This window comes from Mauremys mutica, chromosome 3 (assembly GCF_020497125.1).
Source record: "Mauremys mutica isolate MM-2020 ecotype Southern chromosome 3, ASM2049712v1, whole genome shotgun sequence".
NCBI lineage: Eukaryota > Metazoa > Chordata > Testudines > Geoemydidae > Mauremys > Mauremys mutica.
The window spans coordinates 194,673,092-194,685,311 of NC_059074.1; the positions used below are offsets into that span (position 1 = coordinate 194,673,092).

At 44.9% G+C, this 12,220-nt stretch overlaps 1 protein-coding gene across 2 annotated transcripts in view; it reads right to left on the reverse strand.

The window, feature by feature from the left end:
* The window catches only part of CEP68 (centrosomal protein 68), a 29,815-nt gene extending 18,017 nt beyond the window's left edge, over positions 1-11,798 (reverse strand). The window contains exons 1-2 of one of the 2 annotated variants that reach the window (XM_045010665.1): positions 11,641-11,795; positions 718-1,156 (exon numbers count right to left, since the gene is read on the reverse strand). In XM_045010665.1, the coding sequence (XP_044866600.1) occupies positions 718-1,104 (387 nt within the window). In that variant the 5' untranslated portion in view covers positions 1,105-1,156; positions 11,641-11,795. Of the gene's footprint in view, positions 1-717; positions 1,157-11,640 lie in introns of both variants that reach the window. The other variant, XM_045010663.1, reaches the window with a different exon arrangement.
* Positions 11,799-12,220: the final 422 nt, after the last annotated feature.

Genomic DNA, 12,220 nt, shown 5'->3' on the forward strand with positions numbered 1-12,220 from the left:
AAAGCCCTGGGGAGGCATCCACCTGTCCAAGAGTGAGAGGCCAACCTCACAAAACTTGGGAAGGGATGAAGAATCCGTGGAGGAGTGAGCCTGGGTAGAGGCAATGAGTTACGTTTATCTGAGTTTAATTTATTGGACTCCATTTACTCCAGAAGAGGTGGGACTAAATGTGATCTGGCTGCGGGGCTGATCCATGAGAAGAGGCAAACCATCACAGGGCTGGAGGAGCTACCTACAGGGGGTGCTAGAGGAGAAGAACCTGCTATCCCCTGCCCAGCCCCAAGAGGGCAAGTGGTGAGTCCATTCGAACACTGATCTAATACAGCGTTTAGATGCGCATCACTGGCCAGGTCAAGTGAAAGAGACTACTTGCAATGATCTGGAGGAAGGCACCAGATTCATGCTCCGAGTCGCTTACCAGGCACAGAAGGATTTACCAAAAAATGAATTAATCTGAAATGCTTTATTAAAATCTTTCCAATAGCCAGGCTGAGGGCTGACGGAGGGGGATGTCTGCACTGAACCTCATACCCAACAAGTCTACCTCAAAGGCCAACATTTACAAACTTGGGGGGCCCAAAGTCAGGCTCCTAAATAAGCGATATGGGGGCTTGGCACAAGTGAAAAATCAAGCCTAGCATAACAGATCTCCAACCTCATCTGGGGGGTCTTTTGCTGAAAATGTAATAAATAAAATAATAAGTGAAATCTTCTCACCTGCTGCCCTCCGGGGTGAGAAAGCGTTCTGCTAAAGCGACGGGGTAAATAGAACCATTCATGATAGCAATCAGTTAATGGCTGCCTCTCCACGTATGTTGTTTTTGCTTTTGCTCTGGAAAACCTGGAAGAAGGTGTTAAAGATACTTTACAACAGCTGGGCTTTCTCTGGGAGACACCAGTTACTCTGTGGCCTGTTCCATCCATTGCCACATCCTCAGTTCCTTTTGGGGATGACTTCACTTTCTCTGCTTCTAAAAGCTGATGCACACAGCTACCTAGCTCAGGGCGGTCGGTCTCTAGTTCTGTGTAGTTCCACCTACCATAGGACTTGGCCTTCACATTCAGTGAGGCTTCAGAATCTGATTTTCCCAGATCCAAGGCCATTCATGCAGAACTCCTTCCCTTCACAGACCATGTGCTCGTAGTCTTGAACTCTCTGAAAGAAACAACAAAGTGACCCTCCTTCCCCATTTCCACACAACTAAAACAACATAGATTTGCTTTACCCTGCATCTAAGTAAGGAAAAACACTTTAGCCTGTCCTGAGCAAAAATCATTAGATCACATCATCTTTGTGCATCTTCAAATCACACAAAATAATGGCACATTTGCTTTCATTCTTTGCCAGCACTTTTCTGACTTCACATTACAAGTTATTATGCTAAAATCATAGTTTTGCTCTTTGGAGAGTCACTTTTACTCTAGTGGTACATTGGGACCAAATGCAGGTTTTGTACCTGCTCTGACAGCTCTATGGTTGCTAACTAAGGACCATGATCCTGAGAGCACTTTTGCACATGAATAAAGTTACTGAGCCCAAATGAACAGCCACTCGTTTCAATAGCAGCTGTGTATCTAGAGTGGCTAGAGAATCAAGCCCTAAAGAACTTCTGGGACAGGTAATTTCTTTACAGGGATACATGAGGGTTTCTCTGCAGGTCGACTTCTCTGAAATGGAGACGTTAAGAAACGGATATAAAACAATCATCTCAAGGCCTGATTGTGCAACTTCTACCTTGATGAGTGATTGATTACTCATGACTAATTGCTCATTGATAGTAGGGTCAGGGAGTGGGTGCACCAGTCATCACAGCTTTGCTGGTACAGAAACAAAGATCAGTTGCAGTGACAGGGTGGCACAGATTACTTCCACTCTGGGCAAGGACTGAATTGCGATTGAAGACTGATCTAACTTAACATTTTAGGTCAACCTAGGTACACCACTCACGGATGTGGAAAATCCACCACCCCTGAACAATTTAGTTAAGCCAACCCAACCTCCAGTGCAGATGCCGCTAGGTTGATGGAAGTGTTCTTCAGTTGATCCAGTTACTACCTTTGAGAAATCTATTCATTACAGTGATGGAAAAAACCCTTTCATCGCTCCAGGAAGCATCTATGCTATAGTGCTACAGTGGAACAGCTGCAGCGCCGTACCTGTGCCACTGTAGCGCCTGTAGTGTAGACGCAGCCTGAGTCACAAGTCACTCCCTGATTTGCTCCTGAGGCATTGCAGCTACAAGCTGCCTGTTACTCAGGGCTTGTGGAAACGCCATGATTAAGCCCCAAGGGAATAAGTTCCCGCAGTCCCTGAGTAAGATTTCACTCACTCTGGAGGAGATGCTCCTCCTTTACACCAGTGGAACACAGTTAAGGATCTTCCCTGCTCTACCCAAGTTGCCTTTTATACATCTATAGGGTCTTGCCACAAAATCCTATGCACACACCATTAAATTCAATCATTCTTAGAAAGTAAAGATTGTACCAATACAACCTGACAGTACAATTCGCAATGCCAGTTATTTTTAAACCAGGGATCGGCAACCTTTGGCACATGGCCCCTGGCGGGCTGAGACGGTTTGTTTACCTGCCACATCTGCAGGTTCGGCCAATCGCGGCTCCCACTGGCCGCGGTTCACCGCTCCAGGCCAATGGGGGCTGCGGGAAGCAGTGTGGGCCAAGGGATGCGGGCCGCCGTTTCCCGCAGCCCCCATTGGCCTGGAGCAGCGAACCACAGCCAGTGGGAGTTGCGATTGGCTGAACCTGCGGATGTAGCAGGTAAACAAACCGGCCTGGCGTGCCAGGGTGCTTACCCTAGCAGGCCACGTGTCAAAGGTTACTGATCCCTGTTTTATACTATCCCACTCAAGGGTTCGGACCCAAAAGCAGCTACGTGATTTGGATACGTTTCAGACAGTTATAGAAAATGTCACTTTGTGATAGCCCAAAAAGTCTTGTAAACAAATTACAGATCCCTGTTAGCAAAAATGTTTACACAGAGCTTTAAACCGAACTTCTGATCTCTCAGAAAAACACTGTTCAATGACAACACTATGCACTTTGAACTCATAGTCAGTATAGGTGCACCCCAACTGCGCAAACACTAATCCAGTAATGACCAGCGTGGTAAAATAATATCAGCCATTACTGTCATTCAGTTTCATTTAACATGTCAAAGAACACACCTGATGACAAACATTTTAGCTCAAGATCCTGTGTACTTGAAAATCCAATAAAAAGATCACATTATCTGTCTTGTCCACAAGTATGTTACTAAATAGATCCTCAGGCATCCATGGCAGCAATTCTCTATAATCCCCCAGATAGAAAGTCATAACAAAGGCTTGCAGATGACACGGCTAATTTAAGTTAACGAGTATGTGGAAGGTTTTAAACAGCTACTAATTAGTTTAGCTGGATCTGAGCTGATCCAGGAAGATCACCACTGTGGAGAACAAACACTCGTAGAATTCTTCAACCAATAACTGAAGGATTTTTTAATTTATTTGTTTAAAGAACACATGGAAATCATTGTTTTTATATACATGAGATCAGCCAATCAACAATGTTGTGCTCAGGTTATTGCACTTGGCTTCCGAGAGAAGCCTGTTATAATTAGAACGGGTCAAATAATATTCGCCAAACTAAAATCTGGCTAATCTTGGCTTCACCAACCATTCACAAACCAGTGCTGTTATTTGCTAATTTATTAGGTAGTTAAAAATATTTATAGAATATTACAAATGGCATTTTTTTTGGGCGTTTTTGAAATACCGAATGTTGGTATTTGAGCTAACAAACTGATGTTGCCAGTATTCTGGTGAATAGTGCACATCTTACTGTGACAAATACAAGTACTCACCAGTCTCAAAGCTTCACAAACACGAAAACACTTCAGCTAGGTCAAACTGATCTGATGCCCCAGCATTAGCTAAACATTAGTGGAACGGCTTTTTTGCTAGTCAGTTAGCTCAAGCTAAAATAGTAATGCATGAAAGGAGACCATCCGAGGCAAATCAATAGCAAATTCAAAAGGTGGAACAAAATTAAGAGCCTTTTAAAACTTTTCAATTAACAACCTCCTAGCTCAGCGGTTCTCAAACTGTGGGTCGGGACCCCAAAGTGGGTCGCAACCCTGTTTTAATAGGGTCGCCAGGGCTAGCGTTAGACTTGGTGGGGCCCGGGGCTAAAGCCGAAGTCAGAGCCCACCACCCACATCTGAAGCCGAAACCCGAAGGCTTCAGCCCTGGGCGGCGGGGCTCAGACTTTGGGTTTGGCCCCCTTCCCAGGGCAGCAGTTCCCCTGCCCGGGGCCGTGTAGTAATAGTTGTTGTCAGGAGGGAGTCTCGATACAATGAAGTTTGAGAAAACCTGTCCTAGCTGGTTCTGCCTGCAGCAACCACAATTATGACCTGTCCCTGTGGGACAAATCGGGCATGACCTAATCAACATTCAGCCATGGAACATTCATCAGATGAGAGAAATTCTTTGCAACATTTCACAAATTTACCAAACATCCTTAAAGAGCCAACGGGTATCAGATCGCTTTGCTCTGCAAGTTCCACAAGGAGTTGCAGGGATGGGATGAATCATCAATCTTGAAATTTTTCACAAACTAATAATAATAATAATAAATATTTTTTTTAAAGTAAGATCTGGTAAATCAAAACATTTTAAATTTTGACCTTTTTAAGTTTTAGTATAAACTAACAAATTTCAAACTTCACCCCCAAAATTGGGAGGATTTGTTGAAACTGACTTTCCCCAGGAACAATTTTTCATTGGAAAACTCCTTACTAGCTGTGGTCACCTCCCCTCTGCTGGACATCCAAGTTTTAACTATTTATCTTCTAACTATGCACCTCCTGCGTGTGTGTGTGTGTGTGTGTGTGTGTGTGTGTGTGTGTGTGTGTGTGTGTGTGTGTGTGTGTGTGTGTGTGTGTGTGTGTGTGTGTGTGTGTGTGTGTGTGTGTGTGTGTGTAAAATTCTGGGTCTGGGTCTGCCCCTGTTCTAATGGCAAGTGTGTAGTGGGCAAAAGTGCAGAGTCCTTCCCCAAACACCACTCCACAGTGCTGCATACAGAATCCTGGCACCTGTGCTCCCTAAATACAAGACATTCTAGGGCCTTGGCCATACTATGGTTGTAGTGATGTCACAGCCGCAATTCTCAGCCTTTTCCAGACAAAGAGCCCGTGTTAGTGAATACATGTAAGTGAGATCATGGGCAAAGCAATTCTACATCCCACATATTCTCTTCACCCTACCCAATCGTGATGCTTTTGCTTAAGGTCAGACCTGATTGCTTTATTTTTCCTTTAATTCATAACCTTAACTCTGACCAAAATAAATACTATTGTTGCATCAGGAGGATCACCCCCACCCAAGAGGAGAGCCAACAGGGAGGCTCTCCTGTAACTCTTCTTCCCAGCTACTGACTAACAAAAGAAAAGAGGTGAAGCCACAAGCAGAATGACTGGTATACCCCTATTCCATGCCAATTGCTGGTTGGCACCATTGTAAGTTACAGCAACCTTCAGGCTGCTTTAATTCAGTGCAAGGGGGAGCAGTCCTGCACGCAGATGCAGCAGGATCGGGGTATCAAATGTGGGCTTTAAACCATCTCTGCCCACACACCTCCCCCTGAATTGTGCAGTTCATCCATATATTTTGTTAACTCCTTCAGCGATAAAATCCTTCAGGATTTAACTGTGGATCCCAAAATATAACAGATACTAAACTGGCATCTACTAGACAATTCCATTCTCTCCTTGTTGTTTTCACACTTCCAGTATTATAGTCCCCTCCCTTGACTGTCGCTTATATAAAAGTGTATACAGAAGGTCTGATTCAGACCTGCTATAAACAATGCAACTCCACTAGTTGCACCTGCTAGTATCTGTCTAGCCTCCTTAATAATTTTTATCATGCATTCTTGAATTCCTTCTGATTTGTCAACATCTTTCTGATACTAAGGTGCCCTAACATTGAATGTGCATTATTCTACCTGTGTGTTATCTCCCTGGTCCATAACATGATCCCCCTGCATAAGCAGCCCCAGGTCAAAGCTAAACGGAAAAAGGGGGCTGTTCACAGTATGAGAAGTAAGGGGAAGGAATCCATTTAGCTGTAATCTATGCAAGGAACAGCTTGAATCTCCAGTGTTTGAAATTTAAGCCAGCTCCTTCCTTGAGTCTTAGCATGTCTGAAACACACATACTTTATCCTTTCATTCTAGTGCATGAACAAGTTACTATTACTGTCTATTCCACAAGCACTGAGACTTCTGGAAGCTGTAGTTTAGGATACAGAATAACTGTCTAGGACTATTTTTGCTGTTGGATAGTTCTTGCATTTCTTTAACCACAGGCTTTGAACTCTTCAATTTAAAACATTATCACCACTAACTTCAATATAAGCTTCTTTTTTGGGGGGGAGGGGGGGCTGTCACTGTGCAAATCCTAAGAGGAGATGATCCCCTCCACAACTCCCACTGAACTCAATGGGCCTGATCCAGGTCCCATCAGGATGAAGAAAAATCAATGATTTTTAAACATTTTTAAATTTAAATCAGAATTGTTAAATTCACTTTTTAAAAGATAAACCTGTTTATAATTAACTTTAAAATTATGATGACCCCTGTAAAGGCCCAAACTGACTCATATTTTAAAAATCAATAAATAAAAATATTGTGCATCACTGAGCCCTCTCCATATTAACAAGTTAAAGGGTGCTGCTTTTTAATTATATACTGTATTGAGGGGAAACATCTTTAACTTCTGAGGTTGAGTCATACTTATAAACGTGTCACAATCAAGTATTGCACTGGGTAAATATCTATATTAGTTTCAGTCTTTACAATGGAGTGAATGCTGGTATTTGCACTTCTAATGTAAGTACTTCTCAGGGCTAGTCTACACTTACATGCCAGTTCGACGCGGAGAGTTCGACTTTTCGGAGTTCGAACTATCGCGTCTAATATAGATGCGATAGTTCGAACTCCGGAAGCGCTCCGTTCGACTCCGGTACTCCACCACTGCAAACGGCGGTGGTGGAGTCGACCTTGGAGCCACGGAGTTCGGTTCCGCGGCGTCTGGACGGGTGAGTACTTCGAACTAGGGTACTTCGAATTCAGCTACGCTATTCACGTAGCTGAATTTGCGTACCCTAGTTCGACCTCCGTTCTTAGTGTAGACCAGGCCTTAGTTTCTGCTGTTCAGAGAAGATTTGGGCTTAACGTATATAGTTTCAGTTTAGCTACGATGCGAAGAGGGAAATGAAGAGAATATTCTTTGGACCACTTCATTCAAAGCTGAGAAAACAATTGGAAGCTGAAAAAACAGGAAAGCTTGTTTTCCTGATGAGATCAGTTTCTGAAAACTTGGAAGGTCACGGGGCCAGATTTTCAAGGCACCTCAAGATGCAGGTAGGTGCCTAGTGAGACTTTCAGAAGTCTAAATACCACTAAAAACCTGATCCACGATGACCAGTCCGTCAGTCCACTAACTATATTTAATACTTCCTTTGTTTAATAAATCAGTTAGTTTTAAATTAAAACGTGTTTGATAAACTTTTCTTTTGTATCCAACACATTTTAAGGTCATTTTAGTTAATGGATAAACAACTTTTCAAAGGCTGTTTTGACACATTTTTAATTGAATTCCTATTTCCATCCAAATGCAGCTTGACAGAAATCACAAATAGAAATAATCTAAGCCAAAAATGGTGAGTGTTGTATTTCTTAACATAAAAAACATAAAAATGAAGAATCTGATTAAATGTATGTCTAGCTGTATAACTGTGTAAATAAGTGTGTATAGATATAGCGTATTCTCCTGGTAACAAAAAGTTAAAACCAAATATAGTCTTTACATTTTGATATTCAGCATGTTTTAATACTTATACCAGCCAAAGAAAATGTTTCTATAGGGAAACAACTAAAGTACAAATGCAAAACAAGATTAAAATCAAGTATTGAGGGTAGCCGTGTTAGTCTGTATCCACAAAAACAACAAGGAGTCCGGTGGCACCTTAAAGTCTAAGGGTATGGTTACACTTGCAGCTGTACAGCGCTGCCGCGAGAGCGCTCCCACGGCAGCGCTTTGAAGTGTGAGTGTGGTCGCGGCGCCAGCGCAGCGCTGCAGGTACTCCACCTCCCCGTGGGGATTAGCTTACAGTGCTGGGAGCGCGCTCCCAACGCTGGGGCACTGTTTACACTGGTGCTTTACAGCGCTGTAACTTGCTGAGCTCAGGGGGGTGTTTTTTCACACCCCTGAGCGAGAAAGTTGCAGCGCTGTAAAAGCACCAGTGTAGCCAAGGCCTAACAGATTTATTTGGGCATAAGCTTTCGTGGGTAAAAAAAACCTCACTTCTTCAGATGCATTTAGTGAAAGTTACAGATGCAGGCAACTTTCTGTAACTTTCACTCCATGCACTTGAAGAAGTGGGGTTTTTTACCCACGAAAGCTTATGCCCAAATAAATCTGTTAGTCTTTAAGGTGCCACCAGCACCAGACTCCTTGTTTTTAAGATTAAAATCAATTATTTAAATCCAGGTTTCCTGCTTGCTGATTTAACTCATGATTAAAATCAACAATTTAAGCCATTTAGCCTTGTTTACACACGATTTTTGTTCTCCAAAATTTCCCACTGTTGCATTCACCAGAGGTACCTAAAGCAGGAACACTAGTATCAACTGGCACTTCAGCCACTGTTATCTAACTCTTCTATTAGCACTGGATAATTCCATAAAAAGTCAGTGGGCTCAGGAGTCATGCATCTGACGAAGTGGGTATTCACCCACGAAAGCTCATGCTCCAAAACGTCTGTTAGTCTATACGGTGCCACAAGACTCTTTGCTGCTTGTTTACACTAGTGTTCTTAATATTGCATGGGGTGCCATTGGTGGGGGGAAGGGCTTTGGTCCCCTCTCCCCGAGTTTCATAGGGGAGGTCTACTCACCCAGCCCCAGCCGGAGCTATTATCTGAGTGTTCGGAAGCTGGGAACAGCACAGCCTTTGCAGCAGTGAGTTTGTCTATAAACAGAGGCAGGGTGATTAAGATAACAAAAGGCTTATCATTACAGTAAATTAAGTATCGTTAGATGATCCTGAAAGCACTGCCAGGCACTTCAGTTAAAAGATAGGAAACAAAGGGTAGGAATAAAAGGTGACAATGAGAGAGGTAAATAGTGGTGTCCCCCAGGGGTCTGTACTGGGACCAGTCCTATTCAACATATTCATAAATGATCTGGAAAAAGGGGTACGCAGTGAGGTGATAACATTCGCAGATGATACAAAATTACTCAAGATTGTTAAGTCCAAAACAGACTGCGAGGAGCTACAAAACTGGGTGACTGGGCAATACAACGGCAGAAGAAATTCAGTGTCAATAAATGCAAAGTAACGCACTTGGCAAAATATAATCCCAACTATAGATACAAAATGATGGGGTCTAAATTAGCTGAACCCAAAGAGATCTTGGAGTCATTTGTGGATAGTTCTCTGAAAACATCTGCTCAATATGCAGTGGCAATTAAAAAAGCTACCAGAATACTGGGAATCATTGGGAACGGGATAGATAATAAGAGAAAAATATCATATTGCCTCTATATAAATCCACGGTACGTCAACATATTGACTAGTGCATGCAGATTTGGTCACCCCCATCTCAAAAAAGATATACTGGATTTGGAAAAGATACAGAGAAGGGCAACAGAAATGTATGAGGAGACATTAAAAAGACTGGGATTTTTCAGTCTGGAAAAGAGAAGACTAAGGGGGGATATGATAACGGTCTATACAATCATAAATGGTGTGGAAAAATTGAATAAGGAAATGTTATTTACTCCTTCACATAACACAAGAACTAGGGGTCACCAAATGAAATTAATAGGCAGCAGATTTAAAACAAAAAAAAACAAAAAAAAAAGTATTTCTTCCCAGTCAACACGTTGAACTCTGCCAGGGGATGTTGTGAAGGCCAGAACTATAACAGGGTTCCAGTAAGAACTAGATAAGTTCATGGAGGATAGGACCAGCAAAGGCTATTAGCCCGGGTGGGAAGGGATCCAACATCATGTTCTGCATGTCCCTTGCCTCTGTTTGCCAGAAGCTGGGAGTGGGCAACAGGGCAACCTGATAATTACCTGTTCTGCTCATTCCCTCAGAAGCACTTGGCATTGGCCACTGTTGGAAGACAGGATACTGGGCTAGATAGACCATTGGTCTTACCCAGTATGGCCATTCTGATGTTCTTTTATAGAATCCTGATGCATCTGCTCCCCGCTGTAACCCACTAGACCCCGCTCTCCTCCCAGAGCTGGGATAGAACCCAGGAGTCCTGACACGGTCTCTCTCTCTCTCACCACAGAATATACATTAAAATTTTAAACCTAGCCAGTGTCCCTTAAGTGACTTGCCACAAGATGTCAGAACATGTTATTAGAGCTGAGTGGATCTAATATTTATTTATTTTTCTTTCTTCTATAAAGGAATAGGGCTCCTGTCAACTAACTGCTAAATTATCTGCCGCAAAGAAAAAAAAAAGTTTTCAAGTCCCCCCTCACCCCCCCCCAAAAAGAAAATCTGAAAGGGCCCCCCTGCCATTGCTCCCAGTGGTAGAGCCAAAGTGGCTTTGGGAAAAGGCTAGCAGAAACAATGGAAATTTCCCCACCACTTGGGAGCAGGGGCAGGTCCAATGGAAGTTGTGGGACCTCAGCATCTCTCAGGAAATGGCCCCCACACTCAACATTTGCCACTGAATGGTGTTAAAAAAACCTATTTGACAAGCAGTTTCTTTTTGACTTACATCTGGATAGAATTAGGGGAAAACGACTTTATCTGAACAATCTGTGTCCTAGCTCCAACTAAGTGCAATTGGCTCCCTGTAGACTTTAAACACCGTTACTGGGCACTGGCACTTCCTGACACCCAATACAGACTCTAAACCACTTTAAAATTAACATTCAAAATGAGGCCGTGAGCTCCACCAGGCAAGGATTTAACTTCTCGGTCACTGGGCTGAATCCCCTACAGTGCACCATATATAGCAACAAGGCTGCCTTAGGAATAACCAACCAAAATGAGAAGCCAAGGCACATTTGCACTTAATATCCGCCTAGCGTGCGGTGAGTGACTGCTGAGGTCAATAATAATAGTATTGCTCAACACCACAATAGTAACAGGCAGCAGCAGATTTAATAACCACAGAAAGATTATGATCCTCCCCCTCAAACATCTGGTCAATCCCAAAATACTTTTGCCATTTGGCAAGGGAGGCGAATGGATCGCTGCTCCGCCAGCAAAGGCAACAGTTCTGGTGCTTCACTTTTATCACAGAAAAAGTGCGCCAAGGCTGGATACCATTTCTGCAAGCTCCTAGGGCCTGCCACTGAAACCACTGATTTATCCCCCACCCCCGAGCCCCAATCCCAGCCTCGGAAGAGCCTGCGGCTCAACCCACACCCAGAGAGGCTGGCACTGATTCTGCGCTCCCTCGCAGCAGGCCAGTTTCAGGCTGGTGTGACTCCACCGGAGTCACTCCGGATTGGCGCCCGTTGGAAAGCAGAGCAGGCTCCAGCCCACACCCAGGGCTCTCTGGGAGAGCTCCCCTTGCACCCCACACCGGGGAGACTGGCGCCTACCTGCCAGGCGGAGGGACAGCGACCACGGGCTGCCCCGCGCTCCATCAGCCGCCTCACGATCGCCGCCGCGGCTACGCTTCCCCCGGCCCCACAAAGAAACCTCCCTGCGCCGCTGCCGAGACGGCCCCGCTCCGGCCAATGGGCGCCGCCCTGCCCCGCGCAGCCCCTCGCATTGGGAGCGGGCGGAGTGACTGGCTGCCGCGGGGCCGAGGGGCGGGAGCGCCCCCCTGGGTTCGTCCTATGGCCGCGCCGCCGCCGGGCGCGTGGGGTTGCTGGGCGGGGAGTTCTGTGCTCGCAGCTGCCGCCCACAGAAGTTGTAACCAGAGCCGAGCGTGAAGCACAGACCGCAGCTGGGAAAGCCGCAGGCGCTGTTCAGCGCTGGGTCTGATCGGGGCAGCCCTGGAACGTGCTGGCCTAGCCCCGTCCCAGAGCCGCACACGCCTGGACTCTGGGAAGGGGCAGATCAGGGGCCTTTCTTCAGGGTTACTGCGGCCTCCGCTTTCCAGGGTGAATTTACACTGTTGACATTTCAGAGCGGCCGCCGGGTTAGTCTGGATCCGCAAAAAGAACGAGGAGGCCT